Source organism: Aureobasidium pullulans (assembly GCF_000721785.1).
Source record: "Aureobasidium pullulans EXF-150 unplaced genomic scaffold scaffold_4, whole genome shotgun sequence".
Taxonomy (NCBI): Eukaryota; Fungi; Ascomycota; class Dothideomycetes; order Dothideales; family Saccotheciaceae; genus Aureobasidium; species Aureobasidium pullulans.
The window spans coordinates 62828-87623 of record NW_021941024.1 but is presented as its reverse complement, the minus strand read 5'-3'; the positions used below and the strand labels follow the sequence as shown (position 1 = coordinate 87623).

The 24796-nt window shown below is 49.7% G+C and overlaps 8 protein-coding genes across 8 annotated transcripts; 4 read left to right on the top strand and 4 right to left on the bottom strand.

Annotated features, from left to right (window-relative positions):
* Positions 1-1085: 1085 nt before the first annotated feature.
* On the top strand, positions 1086-1661 carry M438DRAFT_268199 (NAD(P)-binding protein; the record flags this gene model as incomplete). Its single annotated transcript, XM_029900234.1, has 1 exon — positions 1086-1661. A coding segment is annotated over one exon (576 nt), but the record flags the coding sequence as incomplete, so codon positions are not given.
* Positions 1662-1739: 78 nt separating this feature from the next.
* Positions 1740-3452, bottom strand: M438DRAFT_372440 (major facilitator superfamily transporter; the record flags this gene model as incomplete). The annotated part of the gene is made up of 4 exons (XM_029908344.1): positions 1740-2079; positions 2139-2690; positions 2878-3303; positions 3352-3452. 4 exons carry the CDS (start codon positions 3450-3452, stop codon positions 1740-1742), a joined length of 1419 nt encoding a protein of 472 aa, XP_029762985.1.
* Positions 3453-3914: 462 nt separating this feature from the next.
* On the top strand, positions 3915-5643 carry M438DRAFT_291453 (Creatinase/aminopeptidase). Its single transcript, XM_029901746.1, has 4 exons — positions 3915-4046; positions 4102-4341; positions 4393-5278; positions 5334-5643. The coding sequence occupies exons 1-4, from the start codon at positions 3927-3929 to the stop codon at positions 5525-5527; spliced, it is 1440 nt and encodes a 479-aa protein (XP_029762984.1). The 5' UTR covers positions 3915-3926; the 3' UTR covers positions 5528-5643.
* Positions 5644-5849: 206 nt separating this feature from the next.
* On the bottom strand, positions 5850-14920 carry M438DRAFT_388642 (nonribosomal peptide synthase 11; the record flags this gene model as incomplete). Its single annotated transcript, XM_029909021.1, has 3 exons — positions 5850-9491; positions 9600-14365; positions 14569-14920. The coding sequence occupies 3 exons, from the start codon at positions 14918-14920 to the stop codon at positions 5850-5852; spliced, it is 8760 nt and encodes a 2919-aa protein (XP_029762983.1).
* Positions 14921-15566: 646 nt separating this feature from the next.
* On the top strand, positions 15567-17551 carry M438DRAFT_313466 (MFS general substrate transporter; the record flags this gene model as incomplete). The annotated part of the gene is made up of 5 exons (XM_029902557.1): positions 15567-15745; positions 15798-16176; positions 16231-16308; positions 16378-16729; positions 16787-17551. The coding sequence occupies 5 exons, from the start codon at positions 15567-15569 to the stop codon at positions 17302-17304; spliced, it is 1506 nt and encodes a 501-aa protein (XP_029762982.1). The 3' UTR covers positions 17305-17551.
* Positions 17454-19004, bottom strand: M438DRAFT_268765 (MFS general substrate transporter; the record flags this gene model as incomplete). Its single annotated transcript, XM_029900282.1, has 2 exons — positions 17454-18357; positions 18415-19004. The coding sequence occupies 2 exons, from the start codon at positions 19002-19004 to the stop codon at positions 17454-17456; spliced, it is 1494 nt and encodes a 497-aa protein (XP_029762981.1).
* A 1471-nt stretch (positions 19005-20475) lies between these two features.
* M438DRAFT_313462 (phenylalanine ammonia-lyase) lies at positions 20476-22733 on the top strand (the record flags this gene model as incomplete). The annotated part of the gene is made up of 3 exons (XM_029902556.1): positions 20476-20675; positions 20730-20836; positions 20893-22733. The coding sequence occupies 3 exons, from the start codon at positions 20476-20478 to the stop codon at positions 22731-22733; spliced, it is 2148 nt and encodes a 715-aa protein (XP_029762980.1).
* Positions 22734-23143: 410 nt separating this feature from the next.
* M438DRAFT_291442 (uncharacterized protein) lies at positions 23144-24530 on the bottom strand. Its single transcript, XM_029901745.1, has 2 exons — positions 23920-24530; positions 23144-23863 (listed from the first exon to the last, which is right to left on the bottom strand). Exons 1-2 carry the CDS (start codon positions 24269-24271, stop codon positions 23190-23192), a joined length of 1026 nt encoding a protein of 341 aa, XP_029762979.1. The 5' UTR covers positions 24272-24530; the 3' UTR covers positions 23144-23189.
* Between the last annotated feature and the right edge of the window lie 266 nt (positions 24531-24796).

The following is a 24796-nucleotide window of genomic DNA, read 5'->3' as shown; positions in this document are numbered from 1 at the left end:
GTCCTTCAATCTTCCTTGAACATCTTGTTCTGAATTATCGTACTTTGCGAATTGTGTTACTAAAGAAAAGAGCATAGATCCTGTGTCAAAGGGGAGATCTTCTACGATACAAAGACTACTCTTACTAGACCAATGTCGCAAAAGCAGTCTTGAATCTTAGAAGAGGTTACAGCTGTTTGGCGGACAGGATGTCCTTGTACATCGGCATAGAAACATCTAGATAGTTTACAACAGCAAACAAAACTTTTGTCTTGATATCAACCTTTGTTGTAGAGCGGATGTATAGATCTAGCTCTATTCTTCGTCTCATGGTCAAATCAGTATTGTACCACTTTCACCAGAAGATATCCTTTACGGAATCGGGCTTCTCCATGCCCTCTAAATCAACTGGTGCCACTGGTCATCTTTTCATGTCTCAATATGTTTCTGCAGCCCCTAGAGGGAGGAGTTATCCAGGTCTCAGATTCTTTGACAAGTACGGTGCCCAACACGGAAGAACCATGGATTAGGAACAGAGGATCAAGAGGAGCGCGATCAAAGAGAATTGGATAATAGTACAACAAAGTCGAGAAACAGGACCGAAAGGCTAGCGTTATAGCCTAGGTAGTATCCGAAGAAGGAACAGGAGTCGTCGGAGTTCCTTCGACATTTGGGCCGCCTGTCCAAAATATGGCGAGCGGATATCAAGGCGTACGTCATTCTTAGTAATGTAGGGTCTACAGCGATATGCTTAGAGCCATTGTTAGAAACTAGAGCAGCGAAACTGTTCTATCCCGTAGATTTAGATAGATAAGAGCAAAGGGCTAAGAAAATTCTCTCTCGTTCCAAGATTCCACGACTAGAGATTGCTTGTTCGTGAATTACAAAATAAGTAACGTCGGCAAGGACGGTACGACGGGTTAACAGCTATACGCGTATAGTTAGGCCCGTTAAGATGTAGGAGGGCTACCGTCGATCTTCCAATGGCGCAACCTTGCTTTAAAGAAACCTAGATCGAACTGCTCGCAATGCGTCTTTTGCTACACCTCTAATAAACGGTCGGCTTAGCAGAACCGAGACTCGGGATGTCTAAGTAATATCTCCCNCAAGGATGGGGCTGGACTGTGGATATCCTCGTCAACAATGCTGGATTCGGCAGGAAATATGTCTTTGCTGGAGACATCCAAACTGATACCTCCCTGGCTAGTGTCGATCTTCTGGTTCGTGCTGTTGTGGATATGAGTCTTCGTTTCTTGCCCGGCATGGTTGAACGACGCAAAGGTGGTATCCTAAATATTGGCTCGACGGCTTGCTATCAACCTGTTCCTTATACAGCGGTCTACGCCGCAAGCAAAGCTTTTGTCCTCTCCTTTTCTCAGGCCATTCGGGAGGAGCAACGTCATCGCAATACTGGTGTCAGAGTTGCCTGCGTTGTGCCTGATGTGACTGAGACGAATCTCGATGGCAGTGGTCATGGCGAGAGAAGAGGCTTGATCGAGAAGGTTGGCGTTGACCAGCCAGCTGATGTGGCCAAGGTTGCGGTGGACGCGTTTGGAGAGAATGCTGCTGCTAAAGTGGTTGGATGGAATAACTATGCGTTCCACACGGCTCTTGGATTACTCCCAGATTCGGTCAATGCTGCTGTGGTTGCAAATGTGCGCGGGGCGCCAGGTGATGAGTGAGTCTGGCAGTGTTTTGAAGATCGCTTCGGACATTACATATCGGTGTCGTATCTCAATTCTACCTCTGAAGGCAAACGCTCATGAGACATGCTGATTAACGACTATGCCCTTGGGATCTTGTGTTTCGTTGTCACCCCAATCAGCAACCCATCCATTTTCCTCCAGATATCTCTTCCAGGCTTCGTCTTCATTTTCCAGCTTCCTCCCTACGTCTGGAATGACGAAGAATGCTATCAAAGCACCAAGGACAGCAAACGCAGAGCCGACCAGAAAGGCACCTTGGTCGCCTGCGTTTGCAGTGATGGGAGTGAATACCTGTGTTCCGATCGCTGCTCCTGCCTTCGAGATTGCCGAACAGAGTCCCATCATTTGTCCACGAATTGCGGTGGGAAAACTTTCTGAAGATGCCAGAACGACACTAAATGCAACATCTTGGTCAGTACATCCTCTCTCTGAGAACATGTTCATAATACTAACGTGCTGCCAGGTCCCACTTCGCCGAGTGTGAGAAATACGCCATACATGACCACAAAGAGCGGGAATATGGGTACAATCTTGTGATATGCTCCTCCTAATACAAAACCTAATATCGCTTGCATCGCGAAGCCCAGTGCCATGGTCTTGCGACGACCGATCTTGTCGGAGAGATAGCCGCCGATAAAGGGACCAGGGATGTAGAAGCAGTTGATCACAACGCCCCAGCCGAGATTGGTAATGAGCGAGCCTCCTGCGTTAACTCTGTTTGTAATGGTTCCAGAGAAGATACCGAAAGGGATAGCGATCCAGTTGTACAAGAACCAAGTCGATGATGCTCCGAGTAGTGGTCGCCAATACCGCTTGATGGCCAGGAGGTATGGAACCTTTTGTCTCCTCATTGATGCTTTGCGATAGGCAGTAGAAACAGCCATCTTGTACCGGAACCAGAAGATCGAGACAGGCGGGATCAAACCCAAAGCGAAGCTGAGACGCCAGACAATATCGTATTTATCCTCTCTTTGGTTGACGCAGAGTAAAAGCAGTAGCGGAACCCTGCGATACAAGTACAATCAGTACAGTTTTCTGGAAGAACAGGATAGTGGTACTGGTTCAACAAGTAACAAGCCAGCTCGCAAATTGAGGTCGACGCTGGCAAAAGTTACGTCCTGGACGCTACTTTATCAACGCTGGTCAATTGCGCAAGACTGGCTCACTCTGTCTGTACCTTGGGCTTACTAACAGGCCTCCGAAGACATATCCCAAGCTAGCTGATAGATCCGCAATCATGGCAAACATGAAACCTCGGTGTTTGCGCATACCTGCACTTTCGTCGGTCGCTTCGGTCGCACCAGCTCCACTGACTGGATATTCACCACCAGCACCGACACCAGCAATGCCACGAGCGATGATTAGCATCCAGAACATTCCAGTCTCATCAGTGCCCTTCGCCGCGGTTGATAGCACAATACCGAGGACAAGCAGAACAGTCGTTGCGACGGCGCCAGTTTTTCGGCCAAGTTGGTCAGCAATGACACCGAACATCAGCATGCCTACTATCATGCCTATCAAGAAAGCATTCGAGAGACGGGTATAGATCGAGCTTGTCAATGATTCTGGGTAGAGGATGGCAAGCAAAAGCTCGACGTTTCCGATGACGGCGGCGTTGCTGAGAATGTCAACCATGTAATTTTTCTCAAGAATACGTTCAACTCACTATCCATCAGAACCGATAGCAAGACCTGAGAGAATGACCATCATCACAACAGATCCTTTGCTGTAGAAGCTCTTTTGAGTTTCTCCTTCCTCAATGTCCATTACTTCGACCACACCCAGCGCTCCATTCTTCGAGCCATTCGCCTTTGAACCACTCTGCACAGCATGCTCCTCTGGCGAATGCGGCGACATATCCAGTGAAGTCATGATGGTGAGCTTCTTTTTCGTGAGAATAATCCAAGGAGCCACCGAATGTGGGTCTGGGCATTCAAGTCGATATGTACACAGCTCCTTCTCGACAGCGTATTCATCTTGCCGGATAGGCCAGAGCATATGCCGACATATTCCTTTGTCTCGCCCTATCGCATGTATATGTCGGGGGCCAAATTCCGGATAAGATAATGTGGTATTATCCTTATCTTCCAGTGTCGATCTCTTGCCTTTTTCGGCTTTGAGCGGCGGTTCTCCGCCGAAGACAAGCTCGAGATGTCAATATTATCCAATGTCCTTAGGAAATCGACACTTGGTACCAACTTCTCTTACGCACATTCCTCATTGTATACACAGAATATTGTGATGAAAGACGAGTTTGAGAGCAAACAAGGCTTGGGCCCGGAGATCGGCAAGCGACCCCGCTCGCTGTCAAGGATATGGACCGCCGCTGTTGTCGTCGCGCTGTATTTGACATGGATCATCGTAAGAAAGACCCGTCTTCACGTAGACCTCAAGACACTGCTGACGAAATCAGCAGAAACCGTTTTCGTCACAGTCACAATTCGACCGTGTGCAGCAATGCTCGATTGAAAACTTTCACAAAGACCTCTATTTCCTGGAGAATGCACGCCCGATTGAAGCACAGGAGTTTCTCGACAGACGCGACAATCTAGCGAAGGCTTTACATGTATCTGGTGTTGATGGGTTTGTCCTTGAGCCTGGTTATACGTTCCAGTACTATGCCAACATTTCCCAGCCGCAATGGGAGCCATGGGAGGTACTGTACCTGTTCCGTACCTCCAACTTCGTTGACCTGACAATGTAGTAGCCAGAAGAACGACCATTCTTGATGGTTGTTCAGCCTTCTGTCAATGCTTCTACTGGAGAAGTCAAAGCAAAGACCAGCTTCTTGTCACCGCACTTCGAAGAAGGTAGAGTGCGAATGCTCGGTATCCCATCAGAAGGCGAACTCGATATCATTGTCTGGGAAGAACACTGGAACCCTTACCGCACGCTCAAAGATGGTCTATTCCCCGACGCTAATGCCACGCTTATGGTCGACGAGGAGATTCGTGACTTCCTCGTCCGCGGACTTGACGCAAATGGCTTCAAGACAGTCGGTCTCGGTGGTGAGGTAGAGGCTGTTCGCCAGACCAAGACACCTGCTGAGGTTGAACTTCTCAGAGCCGTCAATACAGGTACTATTGAGGGTATCAGAGCGATGCGACCGTGTCTGGAGGCAGGTCTGACGGAAAACGACGTTATCAAGATCCTTGATGATACCGTGAAGACTATCGGATTTGATCTGTTCTTCGATATCGTCTTGTTCGACAGCAATGCAGCTCTTCCGCACGGTGGCTTTGCTACTGGAGACAAAGTCCTTACCCACGAAACGATGGTTCTGATTGACGCTGGATACCACTACTTGGGCTATTCGTCTGACGTCTGCCGAAGCTTCTTCATTGATCCTCCCAAGAAGTCTCTCATTCGTCGATTGCTTCGTCTTCCTGGACCAGAAATAAATAACAGCGAGCTCCATGCTGAGAAGCTGAAAGTGTGGGATATCGTCTTGCAAGCCCAGACCGAAGCTGGGAAGATGTTCATGCCCAATTCAACAGCTGCTAGTGTCGACATCGCGGCCCGGAAGGTCATTGATGATGCAGGCTACAAAGGGACCTTCACCCATCGCTTGGGTCACGGTATCGGAATCAAGGGTATGCTCGTGTGGACCTTTTCGAGTGTGTTTTCCTTTTTCACTGACACCATTAGCACATGAATCTCCCTATCTCAACAAAGGCAACCATGAAACACTTCTCCGACCTGGTATGACTTTCACTGCGGAGCCAGGAATCTACCTCGAGGGCAAATTTGGTGTAAGACATGAGGATATATACCTTGTAAAGGAAAACGGGCCAGCGGAAGTGATAAGCGGAAGACGTGCGGTCTCGCCTTACGAGCCATGATTGAAGCGGTAACCTCGGAGTGAGTGCTTCCTCTAGCCCTTGCAAATACCATTCTCCTGTATCTGTCGCAATTGGAAAAACACCCGAAGAACAAATATAAATACGACAACTGCGGCACCCGATTCTGTCCTTCCCCTCCTGAAGATCTGTTGACTGCTCCTAGTTGAAGCGTCCCATCGGACTCTCATTCGCCGATACCGCCCATTTCTTCCTGACTGCCCTTGCTTACTGAAGGCAAGCGGCCTTCGCGACGAACGCATGCCTCTTCTAGCCATGTCTTCATATAGTGTAGAAGCTGTTTTCCCATTTCTCTAGTACACATTTACTCATGGAATGATAGCTCCAAAACAAAGACTCCCTTACCACGAGGAACAATATTCACTCGAGGCGGTTCAAGTGAGTCAGCTCGGTCCAAGTGAATAGGCTGAAGCTCCACATATTTGTCACCGACTTGGCACCTTGGAGACTCGAGTCGCTGGAAGTATAGCACAGACTCGAAGGATGTTTGAACCGGCCAGTCCGTACAATTGCGGACAATCTCGGAGAACCCCACAGTCTCATGAGGGATGGAAGCGGTGAGCTGTCTCTGGACTGATTGTAGAATGTCAGAAGCTGTCTGGAGACCATGAAGACGTAGCCTCGTAGGTACAAGATTGAGACATGGTCCCATTACGTTCTCATGTAGGACATCGGAGGATGTCAAAGCCCGCCCAGAGGCAGCACGCCCATACACAATATCTGTCGCGCGGGTCACTTTGGACAATGCCATGCCCCATGCAGCTAAAAACAGCGCGGCGGTGGTGATACCTCTAGCTGGAAACAAATCAGATATGATATCCTGAACGTAGAATCGAGCTTTCTGTTTCTTCGCCGCAGAAGGCATATCATCTGACAGCCTCAGAGGAGGGGCCGAGTATTGTAAAACCGTTCTCCAATGGGTGTAGGACTCATCGCTGTGATGGAGGGCAGTTTCGATGTAACTAGAGATCGATGTGGTGACTGGGAGCGGACGCTTATTGTACAGCGCTCCAATACAATCTGCCAGTCGCGCTAGGCTAAAGCCATCGTAGTGGGCGTGTGACATCCGGAGGATCAGTTTGGTCGTATCTTGCATACAGCTGCGCACGATGAAAAATTTGGAGAAGGGCGTCCTTGGGCAGATAGGCTCGCTAAGATCTTGAAGGCAGATAGCTTCGCACTCACGATCCAAGTTTTGATCGACATCCACCATAGATACTTGAGAATCTAGAGTGTCGACCCGTACTTGAACATATCGATCATGATAAGGTAAAAAGAGGGTCCGAAAGATACCCATGTGCTGCAGGAGCTCTGTACAAGCATTCTTCAGCTTGTAATGATCAACGTTCGATCCAAAGTCTACTTCGAAGTAGTTCCATTCAGTTCGTGGAGTCCCATAGGCACATGCAACTGCGTATTGTTGGAAATCTGTGACAGGAAGAATACTCGTGATCTCTCTCGCAGCAACAGACAAGATTCTCGCTACATCTGATACGTCTGGGAGATGGAAGGATCGTTTTGGAGAGAGAGAAGAGTCAGGCCTTGACTCGACAATACAGTTCTTTGATCCTGTCACATGTTCGGCTAGCATTCCAAGTTGAGGATATTTGAAGATCATGACCACAGACAATGGTATGCCTTGCTGCCGAGCAACGCCGACCAAGCGAATGGCTGCCAGCGAGTCGCCACCCAAATCGAGGAAGCTGTCATCTTCGGAAATTTTTTCCTCTGGAGTGCACAGAATCTGTGACCACAAGTGTCTTAGCAAATTGCCATACTCCGTCGTTGGTGCAATTATGGATCTGCTCTCCTGGCTTGCCGCAAATCTTGATTGAGCTCCAAGCTCATGCAAAGATTTCCGGTCAAGCTTGCCAGATGCAGTCTTGGGCAGTGAGCTAACTGTGAAATACTTCGATGGTACCATGTACGGCGGCAAATGGCGGGCGAGATGCTTTGACAATTGTCGCTGTACGTCGATCGGCAGTCTAGATTCAGTAGATCCAGCCGAACAAAGGAACAGTGTTAGAGTTTGCACTCTATGTGACGACACTTTGATCTCACTCACAGCGGCAGCAACTGAGACCGCTGCTCCCATAAACCGGCGTGCATGGAGCTCGATCTCCTCAAGCTCCACGCGTTGGCCCCGTATCTTGACTTGCGTGTCGATGCGCCCAAGGTATCTCAGTATTCCCTGATGATCGCAGCTGACCAGGTCACCAGTCCGGTAAAATCTGCCTTTCCGTCTAGATCCCTGCTGCGCGATCTGCTCCGGGAGCCAAGGAGGGTCTTGGAGGAACGAAGCCTTTGTTTTCGTTTCGTTGTTCAAATAGCCATTTCCGACCAAGGGGCCTTCCAAAAACAATTCTCCAACGGCACCGATGGGACAAAGTTCTGAGGGCTGAACACGGCTGATAACCCAAGCATTGAGTCCACAAGGCCGACCAATGTTGATAATGGCTGTGAAGTCTTCGCGGTAACGTGCAATTGTACTTGTGACCGTGCACTCACTTGGTCCATACGCATTGCGGACTTCTACATCGCCCCAGCGAGTAACGTCATCAACATCTACTGGCTCACCGCCTAGTACAACATGTCTCAGAGTGGGAACACTAGAGGGGTCGATAGTCCTGGCAAGTGAAGGGGTGGTGTCGAGATAATTGATCTCAAAATCGCGAATCATTCCGGCTATGTTGTCTTTGCGATCATCATCGGATGGGATACATAAGCAGGCTCCCGTGCAGAACACCATCCAAAATTGCTCCCAAACGACATCGAAGCTGTAGGAAGCAAGGTCCAATACGCGAGACGTAGGATGTAGGCCAAAAACTCTGCTCTGATGCATGAACGCGCTACAACCGTTCCCATGGGTGATTATGACGCCTTTGGGCGCACCTGTACTGCCTGATGTGAAGATGATATAAAGCGCGTCATCTGAATTGATACATGGCTTCCACTTATCATTCGTATATGTAGGAAGCGCCATGATGGTCTTCTCGCTGACCACAATCAATGGGCCGAGAGTGTCTATCTTGGTCATTGCGGACGGAGGCACTAGGACTGGGCCAGGGCCGGCCTGCCGCACGATGTTATGCAAGCGTTCAATGGGCTGCAAAGGATCGAGTAACACTGTGGTGTAACCGGCAAGAGTTGTGGCCAACATCGCAACGGGAGCCCACACGCTCTTGTAAAAACAGACGAAAACAGTCTTGCCTGGTTTCACGCCGTAAACATGAATGAGTTGGTAGGCCAGTCTCTCAGCTAACCCATAGAATTGGGAATAATTCACACTCCCATCCCAAGCGTGAATAGCAGGTGCCGCAGCGTGCTTTCTTGCACTGTCAGCGACGATGTCTCCAAGACAAGAGTCGATCGCTTGGGGAACCGTTTCATTACGAGCCCAAATCTGGCAACGTTGATTGTGGTCTAGGAGATCGAGGTCGCCAATTGTTGATGTATCTGAGCTGCGGTCACAGATATGTCGAAGAACGTGCTCGAATTGTGTGAGCATACTTTGTGCTTGCGCCTGATTGAGTACTGCACCATCGAAGCTCAGCGACGTGGCAACTCCTTCGGCTGCGTCAAGCAGACTGACTTCCATCACTATTGCGTGGGCGTCAGATTCGGTACTGTCGTCACCATCTAGCTGCAAGCTAAACGCGGGACTGCCCCTGCTAGTATCATCGAGAGGCTGAACGACCAAAAGAGACTGGAATTCGCAAGCCTGTTGTGCTTCTGGACTGAGTCGACGGATTTTGTCAATGCCGTGGTGCTCGAAAGGGATCATCTTCGTGGTTTGTGACTGAATCCCATCTAAAAACTCGTGCTTGGAGGAGTCCCATCGCACTTTGACCCGCATGGGAACGGTTGCTAAGGTGGGGCCAGCTACCCTATCTATGCCAGGCAAAGATGTGTGTCTGCCCATCAAGACTGATCCGAACACCACATCCTGTGAACCGCTGTACTGGGAGACGACTATAGTCCATGCCGCTCTTAGTAGCGTGGACGAGGTGAAGTCGCCACTCCAGTCGATGTTCGGAATTCGGTGCTTTTGAACTCCCGTTTGGTGTGGCTTGTACTTTGGGTCAGGGAGACGCGGGTACTGGGGAGCATCGAGGTTAGATAGATACGCCGTCCAGAATTGGTTCGCTTGATCCAGATCGATGTCCTTCATGAGATGATTGATAAAGACTTTATATGGGATCGATTTTGGGACGGCCATTTGTTGTCGATACACTGACTCGACGGCTTCTAGGACGAGCGAAGCAGACCATCTGTCGTAGATTGCATGATGAATGGTGGTTCGAAGAATGAATCGACTGTCGGTTTTTGGGACGCCAATGAGCGCAAATCTCAGAAGAGGATCGTTGACTCCCATGGGAGTGTCAGGGATGTCTTCAATCTTCCGATAAGTCGACCACTGAACAGGCGCCTTTACTACTACCTGTAAAAGACCTGTGCCAGCATGCTCGACTATACGCGTGCGAAGAATCGGTGTCATAGATGATACTTTTTCCCATGCTCTCTTCAGTCGCTCCACGTCAATTTCTTCAGATAGATTGGTGACACCGACAGTTACGAATTTCCAAGCCCACCGCATAGTACCCGCCATCATGGCTTCCTGCAGTGGTGAGCAGGGGTAAGCGTCTTCGATTGCGGAAGGATCGACATTACAAACTCGAGCAAGATATTGCTTGTCCACAGATTGATCAAGTAAGGTAAATGCTGGGAGCATCTCTGGTGATTCAATATGGCTTCTCATCCTTGCCGCCATGTCTACCAGAAGGGGTTTTTGGAAAATCTCTGCGACAGTTAAGGTATAACCAGTTGTTCGCGCAGCGGCTACCAATCTCATGGCGGCGAGGGAGTCGCCACCCAAAGCTATGAATGAGGTGTTATTTCCACATGCGTTTCGGTCAACGTCGAGAACGGAACTCCATAGCTGTTGTAGAATGATTCCCGATTCCGTCGATGGTTGGTCAGATTGGCTGTGACTGACCAGAGTGGATCGGAGGACAAAATCATTCTTAGCCGCCTGGAGGGCCAGCTGATGGAGGCTGCTCCGTGTTCGTTCGGGATCTTCGCTATGCGAGATACTTTCTACCATCAGAAATGCGCTAGGAAGCATATGGAGGGGAAGATGATTCATCATTTCCCCGTCCAACTCGGCAAGAAGCTCCAAATACTGTGTAGAGGATAGGTTCTGCGCGTCAACAAATGCGACAAGTCGATCTCCAATCACTGGCGAGTCCACTAGATCAATAAAAGCAGATATCGTTTGAGGGAGACAACTCTGCACGAGGACCTCAGTCTCCCGAATCTGAGCACGCTGCCCTTCAATCTTCGAGTTCACGATGCTCCTTCGTTCGCTATCGGTCAGAATCGAGATATCCAGAAGAACCTGGTATTTTTCCGGCATGGAAAGTGACGTAGTGACCCGTTCCATCTCGGACAGGAGCGTTGTGGTGTCGGCGATACCGATCACCTTCTCATCGAAGCTTGCTCTCAGCACAAGTCCATCAGCGGTCAGTGAGCATTCCAGCATTAGCGAGTAGCTGTTGAAGGCCTCAATGTCATCCTTGCCAGTGCCGAGACCGAAAAAGTTCGTATCGGAGATGTCTTGTTTTGGCTGCACCACTAGAAACGTCGAGAAATGACAAGCTTGCTCCGCATCGAAGCTGAGTTGACGAATGTTCTTGATCCCGAGATGCATAAACTGAATCATCTCAGATGACTGAGCTTGAACGGATTGCAGAAGTTCAAGAGGACTGCTCGACTCCCAATCGAAAGCGATTCTGACAGGTACAGTGGCGAGCGTCGGACCACCAACGCGCTCGATTCCTTTCAAAGGCGCTTGTCTACCAAGCAACGTCGCGCCAAACACAACGTCGTCTGCGCCGGAGTGTTTTGACAGGACCATTGCCCACGCCGCTTGTAATATCGTGTTGGGCGTCATTCCATGTTCACCAGACCAGTCCATGTGGATGACTGGCCGCTCGAGCACTGTGGACGCGCATGGTCTATAGTGGGGACCAGGCGTCCTTGGAAATTGGCGTGTTCGGATGCTTCTGAGATTCCGCCTCCAGTATTGAGATGCCGCTTCTCGATCATAGGACGAGATGTACTGTATGAAGTTTCGGTAAGGACCAATACCACCTCTAGGCTGGCCAACGTACTCTCTCATGAGTTCCTCGCCAAGATCATTTAGGAACCAACCATCGTAGATGGAGTGATGCATAATGAACACAAGAGATGATGGCCGGCTACCTGGAGAGCTTCTGCACCCGTCATTAACGATGCCAACACGAAAGAGTGAGTCGCCCAAGCCCATCGATACCTCCCCTCCGAAGTGCTCTGTAATCGAGACAGGCAGGCTTAGGACCACCTGGAGAAGCCTCGATACCGAATCATCCTGAAGCTTGAGATCGACAATGCGTGTTCGAAGGATGGGAATCGATGTCGCTACAGTATCCCAAGCTCTGTAGAGCTTCTGTGTATCTATATCAGAAGGGAGCTTGATTGGAATGCGAGTGACAAAATTGATAGGATCCCGGGCGGATAGCGTAATCATCTCTTCTTGAATGGGCGAGCATGGATAGATGTCTTCAACCTCATGGACTTGACAGCGGCATAGGTCGGCTGCTTTTCTCCGAATCTGTTCAACCGTTTCATCGTCCTCGTGGAGGAGATGAAAGGGGGCCACGGTATTGTCATGAACATCTTTTGGTATGTTATGGCTCTTCTCGAGTAACGACGCAAGATCCAAAAGACGGGGTTGCGAAAAGATATCAGCAACAGTCAGCATCTCGTAGCCTTCTGACCGCAGCGCTGAGACTAGACGCATGGCCGCGAGAGAGTCACCACCCCTCGAAAAGAAGTTGTCGGCTAATTCAACACTCTCAAGATTCATGATCAAGACCCAGAGACGATGCAGAATCTTTTGCTCCTTAGTCATCGTAGTCTTTGATTTCCTGTCGGACCCGGAATATAGGCCGTTGTTCACGTCCAGCAATCGATCTGGATGTTGTAAGGCCATGGCTCTGATTGCCTTCCGGTCAATCTTGCCTGTCGCAGTCATAGGTATACTGGACAGAGGAAAGAACGCCGAGGGTATCATATACTTCGGTAGGCGGTCAGACAGTACATCCGCAGACCCAATGGCTAGTTTTCGAAGTTCTTTCGGCTTCCACCTAGAACCGCTGTCGAACAAGAAAGCGATGAGTTGCTTTCTTCCCGATGGCCATTGTAAGGCTTCAACGATCGATTGCAGGTCAGCAGGCAGATAACGTCCGAGATGATACTCGACCTCGCCTACTTCCACTCTCTGGCCATTGATCTTGATTTGAGTATCAGCTCTGCCGATGAAGGAGATAGAGCCATCTACGTTGTAGCAAGCGAGGTCTCTGGTGCGAAAAAGTGGGCCCACAGGCGCAAGAGACTCGCCTGAGAGGAATCCTTCCGGAACGGATACCAAAGACTCTTGAGTCTTCCGCTTGTCACCCAGGTACCCTTGTCCGACAATAGGGCCCTCGATGAGCAGCTCACCCACAGCTCCAACTGGAGCTAGCCGAGTGACCTTATTGACGTCGGCAATCCAAAGTGTAGCTCCAAGACCAAAGCCGACGCTGGTTGCATCTCCCATGCTTGTAATGTTGGTGTTGGCTGCACACATGATCGTGCACTCCGAAGGGCCGTAGGCATTGATGACTCGGACCCGTTTTGTGGCAAGCCAAGGCTCGAGCACTGTGCGACTGATCTTCTCTCCAGTCAAGATGAGCGTGTGGAGGCATGGAAGCGCCTCTGGATTTAGCAGACAAGACACCGACGGTGTCAACTGTACAAGCTCGACGTCCATATCTTGTAAGACTGATTGCAGTCTATTAATTCGATCATTTTCCAAAGGAACACACAAAGTACCACCTGTAAGTATTGTGTGAAACGTGTTGCAGACATATGCGTCGAAACTGTATGACGATGAGTCGAAAGTGCGAGAGTTGCTAAAACCAAGCACACAAGCTTGATGTGCAACCGCCGAGCTTAGATTTGCATGAGATATTACTGCTCCCTTAGGAGTCCCAGTGCTGCCCGAAGTGAATACCACATAGAGGCCATTGTCTGGCAACAATCCAGGAAGTAGCTGCAATCTATCTGATAAGGAATGTTGACAGTGTAATAACTGGTTATCAACAATCACCACTTCGTGGTACAGCGATTGCGCCAACTTTGTGGTCTCTGGTCTGGCAAGGACGATTGTTGCTTGCAACTCAGCGATGATGCAGCTTAAGCGTGCCGGCGGCTGATACGGGTCAAGAAGGCAGAACAAGGAACCCGTTTTGGAGATTGCCAAGATAGTGATCGTGGTCCACATTGTTTTGTCGAAACACACAGGGACAATACGACCGGTGTTTGCGAGGCCCCTCGCGAGTAAAACACGAGCTAGCTGTGATGACTGTTGCTCAAGCTCGGCGTACGTCAGCTTGCCGTCCCAGGCATGGACAGCTACTCGATTCGGAAATTGTGAGGCCTGGGAAGAAAAGAATTCGGGTATGGTTGTAGAGTTTTCCCTTGGCTGTAGTTTATTCCAAGCCCACAATGTGACTTTGTCTTCCTTGCAGAGAGGATCGATATCGATGATCCTGGTCTGGGGCTCCGGCCTCCTGAACTGCTGAATGAGGTTTTCCAGTTGGAAAAGCATGCGATGGGCTTGTCTTGCTTCGACAATCTCATCGTCGAACTGGAGCGAGAGTCTGCAAGTTTGATGGGGTCTAGAGACACAAAGCAGACGTATCACGGAGTGGTCGTGTTTAATGTCTGGAAAGGCGTCTTCCTATGGATGGTCTTGTCAGTTCCCCTGATTAAAGCCTTCAAACACTGGAGATACAATGTTTACTTTCGTGTTAGGAGTAAAGATTGCATGGCGTTCTGAAGACTAACCTGAAGATGCGGAGAACTTTCTCGGCATACGAGCACAGAGGTCCGAAAATTGCAGGCCTCTTGCGCCTCAATGCTGCAAAGCCCAATGTGACGCAGATCGATATCGTCCTCCAAAGTCTGTAAGAATGTTTCTTGCCGTGCGACATCTTTCATCCAGCTGACGACGTCCGACTTCCAGTCAAGCTTTATGCGCATTGGCAAAATCCGGTGGGTGGGAGACTCGTGCTTGCTCAGGCATACTCCAAACACAATATCATTAGCATTCGTGTATTGAGCCAAAAGCAACGCCCATGAGACGTAGACTGTGGTAGCCAACGCATAGTCCAGGTCTCGGATCTCATGAGAAATGCGTCTTTGCGGCTTGGCATGATAATCAATCGGTATAGAAGGATAAGAGGTAGTCTCAAAGTCCGCAAAAGCCGACTTCCAAAATTGCTCAGTCATGTTGCTGTGTTGCAGTGGTTTGCTCATGCTCACTCTGTAAGTCCTTGGAATATATACGTTGCCTGAGATGCCCGAAATCATCTCGCCATCTTCACTCAACAAGATTCCCCGTTGGGGTGGAAAGTAGTCTCGCGTGCCGCAGAATATGAGATGACTGATTCGCATGCTACTAGCTACTAAGAGTAGGTGATTCTGGACTGGCTGATCCATTGTATACACCTCCTTCTACTTTCCGTCAAAGAAACGTAGTCATCTCGTATGCAGCAAAACTGGGAGACACTGGCCAATCGGATGCTCAGTGCTTCTAGTAAACCCTAACCGAAGATAAGCTTTCGGTCGTTTCCATTCGCCAGAAGCTTATCGCCGCGCGGCGTTCTCCACTATGTGGTCGGAAGTCCCCCGGTCCATCTCCGCTTGGCGCCTACACTAGGGCTATGGAGCCCTTATCAGTAGGTGAATAGTATTCGGGTAGCGATTTGGGACCGCAACTGCTCGCCTTGTCAAATAAAGGTGCCGCCTAACAACGCTTGACCGATCGAGCTTCAACCATAATTTGCGCAAAACTTGCTGCTCCACTCAGTCAGGCTACACTTCGAAAATGGCAAACGACTCCACAGAGGATGCAATATCTCTTGTGGCTATCCCTATGCAGCCATCGCGCATTGCGGTTCCACCTCATGAGGGTGCAAGTCTCTCGAACACTGCTTCAAGAGATTCCTACAGAGTGTCATGGAATGGAGACAAGGATCTCGAAAATCCAATCAACTGGTCGCCAGCACTTCGTTGGGGTCAAGTTGTCCTGATATCCTTGTTAACCATGATCACGTAAGTAAGCTCTCACGAATTGAGTCCATAGCTAACGACATGCCTCGGTCAGATCGCTAAGTTCAGACATGTTAGCACCCGCTGTGCCGATGATGATGAAGTCTCTCAACTCCACCGATTTGAAGCTATCATCGTTTGTAGTCTCCGTTTATGTTATCGGCTCGGCCCTCGGTCCTCTGCTCGCTTCTCCTTTGTCAGAGCACTACGGGCGCGCGAAGGTGTACAATTGCGGCAACATCATCTTTCTCGGAAGCATTGCAGGCTGCGCATGCAGCGTCAACGTGTCCATGTTGATTGCCTTTAGATTTCTTTCTGGATTCTCAGGAGTTACCCCTCTTGCTCTTGGAGGGGGTTCGGTCAGTGATCTTATGCCATCCGAGTCCCTAGGCATGGCAATGGCAATATGGGCACTAGGATCTCTGATACCTCCAGTGAGTACTGCGTCATTATGAGACTCTCGTATCTCTGGACTGATCTTAATACAGAGTTTTGCCCCAATTGCTGGAGGTTACCTGAGTGAAACGCTTGGTTGGAGATGGATATTCTGGGTGATCGCCATACCAGTACGTTTTCAAAGAGGAGAGCATCCTTTTTGGCAAGGCCACACTTACTGATCATATCCTTGTACAAAGATGGCTTTATTGACAATCATTTCACCATTTTTGCTTCGTGAGACTTATGGTCCAATCTTGCTTGAGCGGAAAGCGAAGAGAATAAGACGACAGACTGGAGATTGTAACTATAGAGTTGACCCAGGCACTCAGACCACCTCACATAGAGCTATCCTGGAAGCATTCGCTCGTCCAACCACTCTATTTCTTAGCTCGCCAATCATATGGATTCTTGGTACGCAATCAGCTGTGGTCTACGGATATCTGTATCTTGTTTTCACCACTCTTTCCTACGTCTACCAAGACAGATACCATTTCTCTGCTGGGCAGTCCGGCTTAACATACCTCGGCGAAGCTATAGGCACTTTGCTCGGTACGTGAGACCGCAAGCATCACTTGTCAAACAGACTACTGACATGAAATTATCCAGGAGTTTTCACCGTAGGAGCTGCATCCGACAAGGTGATAAAACAACGACAAAAAGCCCAACAGACATTGAAGCCGGAAAACTGGTTATGGCCAACGGCCGTTGGCAGTGTTCTTATACCAATTGGTCTTTTCTGGTACGGATGGACGGCCGAAGTCAAAGCGCACCCAGTAGTTCCCTTGGTGGGATTGGGCATATTCGGGTTCGGCATGATGTCTGTTTTTCAGCCAATTCAGGCTTACATGGTCAAGGCATTCCCAGTACACGCTGCCTCGGCCATGGTCGGTGTCAATCTCTTGCGCAGTCTAGTTGGAGCACTCCTGCCTCTGGGTGGCCAGAAGCTTTACTCGTCTTTGGGTTTAGGGTGGGGAAACAGCCTTCTGGCTTTCATCGCGCTTGCATTGACGCCCAGTACATGGTTCGTGATGCGTTTTGGCGAGCGCATCAGAATTCGCGGAAGCGGTGAAGAGCAAGCAGAGAGGCAAGCAGATGGACATGCGGATGTGCACATAAACGGGTGAGTAAAAGCTTACTGTGGATGCGTAGATACAAGCGAAATAAGTTTCGCGTAGGCGGCAGGCCAGTGAGAGTCGTTATGTCTACGGCTGGGATGAGAGTATTGATAGCACAGAATATCATGGCATTGACGATGTGAACATCCATCTGGATTTCATGACCGTGTATATAGACGTGGGAGTTGTACAAAATAGATAGTACAAGCCGCACTTAAAAACAGCGTAGCGGCAACCAAATAACAGAGACCTTGCCAAACGCCAATCAGACCGGTACTATATCTGAACGCTGTAGCAAAGAGGGGACCGGCGATCATGGTGCCGACACTCTGTGACAGGCCGATGGATGTATTGACGACTCCGATTCGGTTGGGAAGCACCAAGGAAGCAGCCAAGCTTCGAAGAGCAGAATAAAAGCCCCATCCTGACCCAAGTAAGATAACACCAATGATGAACAGAGCGGGCCGAGCAGCCAGAGCCATAAGTATTGAACCAACGAAGAGGAGCCAAACGCTTCCCTGCACAATCAGAAAATCGCTCCTCTCGGCAGAGGTGCGATTGCTGAGCAGTGTCGAAATCTTAGGAAGCACCATCAATAGTGCGACAAAAGTTACCAAGCCTTTGATGGTGATTAGGGCACTAGCCCTCGCAAAAGTCCACTGGAATCTCAACGAGGCATACTGTAAGATGAACTGGACAGCCTGTCTCCCGATACTGGCAAAGAGGAACGAGATCAAGATGAATGTCATGTTTGCATCTGGCAAGACTCTTGTGACAGTCTCCCGCATGGAGGACCAGTTGCGTGTGCCATGCTGCTGTCGGGTATTCTCATTTGGCGCGTCGTCGTCCCGATCAGTCGTTGGAGGCGTTCGATGGACTAGTCCAGACTGCTCTGGAAGTGTCTCGGGCACAATTGTCGCGGCGAAGAACCCGAGTATCTGGATGGCCAAGCCGGATAGTGATGGTATCCATGGGCTCCATGACATCAAGAAAGCGCTGAGAGGAGTAGCGAATATCTCGCCTAGGAGAATGGCAGCACCCATGATGAAAAACACGGAAGCTCTAAGAAGATGCGAGTCAGTAAGAAGTCTAGCAATATTCTTGAGAAGGGTCCCTCACCGCTTGTCCGCAGGGAATATATCGGTAATCATCACGTATGCCATGGAGGTCGCAATCTGAGGCCCTCCGCCAATGAGCTGGAAGACTGGCGCCGCCCATATTGCTCGCAACGGAATAATCTTATTCTCCCAGCATACCAATCTTATGAAAGTCTCCTCAAAAATGAGGCCCGTAAGACTTAGCAGCAAGACTGGTTTGCGTCCGACCCGGTCGGCCATCAAACCATAAGGCACGGCCAGCAATATACCAGGCAGCTGGTCGAAGGTATCTTTCCACGAGTTGATGGTTGCAAGCTCGTTCTGTACATCAGGGGCTTTGCAAAGCAGTCTTTCAACTACGGAGAAGCCTTGGGCAAGTCGACCGCCATAAAGCTGCTCACAAATGATAGACTCATAGATTTCGATGCTGGGTGCATAGGAGAGATAGTTCCCAAAGTCAGACGCGACGACTGAGACACATATGAGCAGCAAAATGTGCCACGATAGTCGGCGCTTGTTGAACGCATTCACCGTGGCGAAGTCTTCTCCCAACAGAGGCGCGCTCTCTGTGCGACCTGCAAGGGGTGGCGAGTGGGAATCAACGGTCGACATGTCAGTATGAACTTTGTGACAAAGTTGTACGGCTCGGTGATATAGCGGTGGCTGTGTAGTAGGACAAAATGGCAATGTGGGCACGCACGCCAGGAAGAAGTCGAGGTGTAGGAGTTGAGACCTGAGCGTGGAGAGACGCGTGGTTCGACTGCCGAGTCTCTCAAATAAGTTAGATCTTGATAAGGAGGTTCAGACGGATGCGGCGCTTGCCGAGCCCGCGTGTACGATGCTTGTTGCAACGCCTAGCTACATGGCTCATTTAAAAACCGGGGTGTTATGCAGGGCCATACGCAACCACTGTTATCGAGAGATTAGAGATCTTGCACAACCAAAATCCAGCAAGTCTTGACACGTTGGGGCTCCATCGGCCTTCCCGATTCGACTTTGAAACATGTAGCTTTGGTGGGCTTGGCAGATTTCCCTACCACAGTGGATTCACGACTTCTCCACCGCCACCCCATGGTGAATGATAATTCCGTACGGGAGCTAATAACACAGTCGCCTGATGGGAGTTCCAGATGATCTCCAGGTTTCGCGAAGCTGGACGATGACTGCCCTTTTGACCCTGTTTTTGATCATTTTCAACCGGTCAGCAGTTATCTGCAGATAGGTCCTGGATTAATGTTGTCCAAGTTTTGCGATCTTGGCGTTTCCGCCTTCCCAACCGGGCCTGTCAGAGTACCCTGGATGAGCGTTGTGCAAGGTGTCTATTGTCTGAAGAGTCGGTTCCAGAAATCTGTGCAATAGCCTTTTCTTACTTGTGTTGATTTTCTAAATCCCTTTTGCGGCTTTGACCGCTGGCGAAGCTGTGGGGGGCTTCGGCGGCTCCACCGTCACTCACCATAGCAATATATTTGCTCCGCGCGACTAAACGCCTACATATCCGCGGCATGTTTGGTCCGACAATCTACAAGCTTTTTTGGAATGTTGGAATCCATTGTAATGGTATGCTCTAAAGTAGCATTAATCTGGGGCTAGATATGTACATAGGGGAACGTAGTGCCGATAGGTCACTCGAGGACTGTTGAAAGGTGACACTAAGCAGAGTAATGAGTGGTAAGAAGGTTGATTAATTTCAGTTAGGGTTAGGCCCCCTTATGTAGCAGTGACAGGTCAATTTCCAACAAGGACTTGTCTTTGCCGTACTGCCATGAACACGAGCTTGCATCATACGAGATAGTGTAGAGTACCTAAGCGAGTCACTCTATCGATGAGGCGAAAACATTCCACTCTTGATATCAAGCACTGGTAGATAACGAGTGACCCAGATGAGTGCTCGTGTTGGCAGGAAAAGGTCAATGCTAAGGATGGTCTCTGCGTCCCAAGAACAAGGTATATATGCCATCCATACTCCAGTGTCGGCCTTCATCAATAAACTTCACTGGCTACAGCATTTAATCTCACGATCCAAGAACTTGCGCTGGTAAACATGGGCGCCTCAACTACAACTGGTTCAACTTCGAATGTGGCTATGGAAGGCTCGATTGAAAACTGCTCGACCACGAACGGCTCGACAGATTCTCTTGAGTACGATGTACACAAGCAATGGCCGACCCCTCACGCCCAGCAGGCCGTAAAGACGTGGTCCCGTCTGAATAAGTTGCTTACACAGCGTTTGGTGCAGATCGATGGCGAATCCCTCGATATCGCCACGGTTATTGCCCTTGCCAGGTACTTCCTAGCACCGATGAGAGACGGTCGATGAACTGACAGCTTGCTACACAGATATGGCTGCCATCTGGGCCTTACGACAAACCCAGGTCTGCGTGTTCGTATCGAAAGCAGCGTAAACACGTTACAGACTTATCTTTCAAACGGATACTACCTCTATGGTGAGCCCGTCCCAATCTTGCGTGATGTGAAGATGAGTTGCTGATCAGACATTCAGGTGTCAATACAGGCTTTGGTGGTAGTGCCGACACTCGAACCCAAGATCTGTTCGGTCTCCAGAGAGCATTGATGCAACACACCCAGAGCGCCGTTCTTACCGGAGTGGACACTCAAAGTGGTTCCGGCCATCATGAATACCTTGAGTCGCACAGCATGCCAAGCATGTGGACTCGGGCCATGATGCTTATTCGTTGCAATGCCAACATCCGTGGTCACTCTGCCATGACTCATGATGTGGTAGACACGATCATGCAGCTCCTCAACCACGACATCGTGCCCGTCGTTCCCCTTCGAGGCTCGATATCCGCATCTGGAGATCTGATGCCTCTGTCATACGTTGCGGGTGCTATTCAGGGAAATCCCGACATTTTTGTTCGTGTTGGTGGCATGAGTGGCACAGCAAAGATCATGACCGCCGAACAAGCTTTGAGTGAAGCATCAATAAAACCAATAGTACTCGGACCTAAAGAGGGACTTTCACTAATCAATGGCACCGCAGCTGCAGCTGCCGTTGCCACACTGGCTCTTTACGAGGCTGATCAGCTTGCCATTGCTGCTCAGCTACTCACTGCCTTGTCCTCCGAAGCATTGTTTGCCAACAACGAGTGGGCTCATCCTTTCATCGCTGCGGTCAGACCCCATGTCGGTCAGATCGAGGCCGCTCAGAACATTCGCAATTTTCTCCATGGCTCACGCATGATGTACGGACTGGAGCAGACTAAAGATCGGTTCAAGGCAGGTTTGGCTCAGGAACGTTATGCCCTGAGAAGCTCGCCCCAATGGCTTTCCCCCCAATTGGAAGACTTAACAAGTGCTGGAGCTCAACTGAACGTCGAGTTAAACTCCACTTCGGATAATCCCGTGGTCAATGTCGCCGACAATGACATCCACTGTGGCGCAAATTTCCAGGCTGCAGCAGTAACTTCTGCTACCGAGAAAACGCGCCTCGCCCTGCAGTCCATCGGCAAGATGCTCTTCAGTCAGACTAGCGAGATGATCAACCACGATTTGAGCAACGGCCTGCCACCCAACCTTGCCGCTGATGACCCAAGTCTTTCGTTCTGCCTGAAAGGCATTGATGTCAACACTGCTGCCTACGTTTCGGAGCTAGGCCATCTAGCTAATCCTGTTAGCAATCACGTGCAGTCCGCCGAGATGCACAACCAGGCGATCAACTCACTTGGCCTTTTATCCGCCAGGAAGACCATGGAATCCGTTGAAGTGTTGTCGCTCATCGTTGCAAACTGCCTCTATACTGGCTGCCAGGGCGTGGATCTGAGAACACTACACCGGACTTTCTTGATGAAAGCAGAAGAACCAGCCAGACAGATGCTTGGAGCCTTGCTCTCGGCCGAAGACGGTTCCGAGGATTTCTTCCCACAGTTCTGGAAGACGTTTGAAGCTGCATGGTATCACTCGTGTACTCTGGACGCTGCCGAGCGCTGTGAGCGATCTACAGAAGCTCTACTTACTGCGATCGTGCTGGGGGTCACTATCACTGGCGACATCAAGGTCAAGGCCATCGCTGATTGCCATCAAACCTTTAGTGACTACGTTTTGCAATTGTACTTGAGCCACAGAGACGGATTCTTCCAGCATCAGATCACTCCCAATTACCTGGGCAAGGGCACGAAAATGGCTTATCTCTTTGTGCGCGAGCACTTGGGTGTACCGTTCCATCGTGGACTGATTGAACACCCTGTGGCCAATTCCCCATGTGGTAATATGCTTGACGGGCGACCGAAGAAGACGATTGGATCTTGGGTGTCAAAGATTTATGAAGCTGTCCGGGACGGTTCCTTCTACTCAGAAGTTCTTCGCTTCCTTGATGCGAAGTAAAGGCTATAAGATGTGTATTATATAAAGCCAATTTATCTGTGCAGAGATAGTGTCGTGTGAATGTATGCGCTACACTTGCTGCCTACACCACGTGCCACAGATAAAGGTCGGGAACAGTGGTCTAAATCAACGAACTAGTAACACAACAAGGCGTGCATGCTGAGCTAGTCGCAAGCCAATTTCAACAAGACATCTTGGCGAGCGATTGTGGATTGAATCCTTCCGACTGCACATGCCAATACAAATGCAGAAATCAAGATCATTGAGATGACTCGGCCGAGCAGAGATCAAAGTATTGGGATGAAGACGTGTTCGAAATTCTCGATAGCAACGGCTCTTTGACTCGAACAGTTTTCGGGAGCAGTGAAGATTCGTGGTAGAGTAACAGCAGCTCAGGGAAGCTAATTCTCGTTGCAAAGTCTTCCTGTTTCAATCTGCAATGCTATTGACACATCTTCAAGCCTTGGTGTTGGCGGCAAGCGCTTTCTCAATGTCTGTATTGATGGTATCCATGACTTTCCCAGTCATACCTCTGCTTCTCAGAGAAGCGAGTGCGTCCTCCACTTTCTCGCCAGCACTTTCGCCGCTTGCATTGATAGAGTAGACCCCACTGGCCAATTTACCATCAGTTCCTCGCGCAATGCTCAGATCAGGGGCAACAGAAAGAGGAACACCAGCTGCTTCATCTTTCTCGCCAGCGGAATATCTCGCGCTTGTTGACAGGAAAACGTGTCGGTCTCCAGCTTCTTCCGCAGGCATGTAAAAGAGGGAACCAAAGATGCGAACTACAGCTTTCAAGGCCGTCAAGACCACTCCCGAGGTTCCTCGAGTTATGCCACTCTTTATGACCCCTGGAAAGTTATGTACAAACGATACATTCGGGTTGTCCTTATGGTGACTCTCGAGGGACAGCGTGGTAATGGACGCGGCATGATCTCTGTTCGCCATGAGCTTCATATGCCAGCCTTGGAAGTCGTCCATTTGAATCTCCCCTTCCAGTGTAGCAATGAATACTGAAATGACTCGGCGTAAGGAGGTTGCATTCTTGATTAGTGGAAGGAGATTTGTGATGAATCTATTGCGAGCGTGAACAGCAATCGCCGCTGGATAGTGGAGACCCTCAACAGTTGCTATAACCACATAATCAGGACTCGCTGCATCGCATCCAACCATCTCTGGAACTCACTTTTGCCAGTTTGCAGCGTGCCAATTGTAAGAAACAAGAGATTGACCGATTTCTCCTTGTGTTTGATTGTGTCGCAAATCTCGTCGACATTACGCATCAGACTTGTGTCTTTACTGATGAAGGTGAATTCGCCTTTCGCATTCAGAGCTCTACACTCGTTGACGATACGGGTACCAGCGTCTTGAGAACGACCAATCAAGTAGACGCGCGGTGCTGATGCATACTTTGCGAATTGCCGCACCGTGGCTTCTCCAACACCATTCGTAGCGCCGACGAATATCGCGACAAGTCCTGAAGGGAGAGTGGATGCGATTCTGCTGTTAGAAGCCCGAATTGTTTCCAGAGCGACCATGTTGCTGAATGTGGAGGATTGTCGAGCTTCAGATGGTTATTGATATTCTCAGTTCGGAATAAAGTAGAGACATGGTGTGGGTCATATAACTGGTAAGTAGTAGCGAGGGATAGGAGTTCGGAGCAATTGAGCGGCCGATTGAATGGCACGTCTGCGAAGGAAGGAACAAGCACAGGAATCGGGCTTCGTCCGAAAGCAGGCTGTGTTGCCTATACGACATACGACGAAGGAGCGAATCGCCGATCATCAAAAGTCGCTGCCTCACTATCAAGACATCGATCAGGCCATGAGATGAATGCAAGTGCTAAAGATCGAATCCTGTTTTCCAGTGTCCGTCTCGCATCGTGGTCAGTATCTTCTGACAAAGTAAACTGTGCCGACGATGGGTGTCGAATATGGACGACTAACTTGATCGTGCCTGCCTAAGCAAAAATCGTGGCTTTGCGATAAGCCCAACCAACAGCAGGATCACAAATCCGTAGTCTTTATGCCTCGAAGACTGGCATGCTCTGCATCCACGACCAG

Excerpts from the sequence above, each read along its gene's own strand:
- M438DRAFT_291453 (XM_029901746.1), top strand. The coding sequence starts at position 3,927 with ATGAAAGACGAGTTTGAGAGCAAACAAGGCTTGGGCCCGGAGATCGGC. Across the intron at positions 4,047-4,101 it reads TGTATTTGACATGGATCATC|AAACCGTTTTCGTCACAGTC; the intron begins GTAAGAAAGACC and ends CGAAATCAGCAG. Across the intron at positions 4,342-4,392 it reads CGCAATGGGAGCCATGGGAG|CCAGAAGAACGACCATTCTT; the intron begins GTACTGTACCTG and ends ACAATGTAGTAG.
- M438DRAFT_291442 (XM_029901745.1), bottom strand. The coding sequence starts at position 24,271 with ATGGTCGCTCTGGAAACAATTCGGGCTTCTAACAGCAGAATCGCATCC. Across the intron at positions 23,864-23,919 it reads CACGCTGCAAACTGGCAAAA|CAACTGTTGAGGGTCTCCAC; the intron begins GTGAGTTCCAGA and ends ATGTGGTTATAG.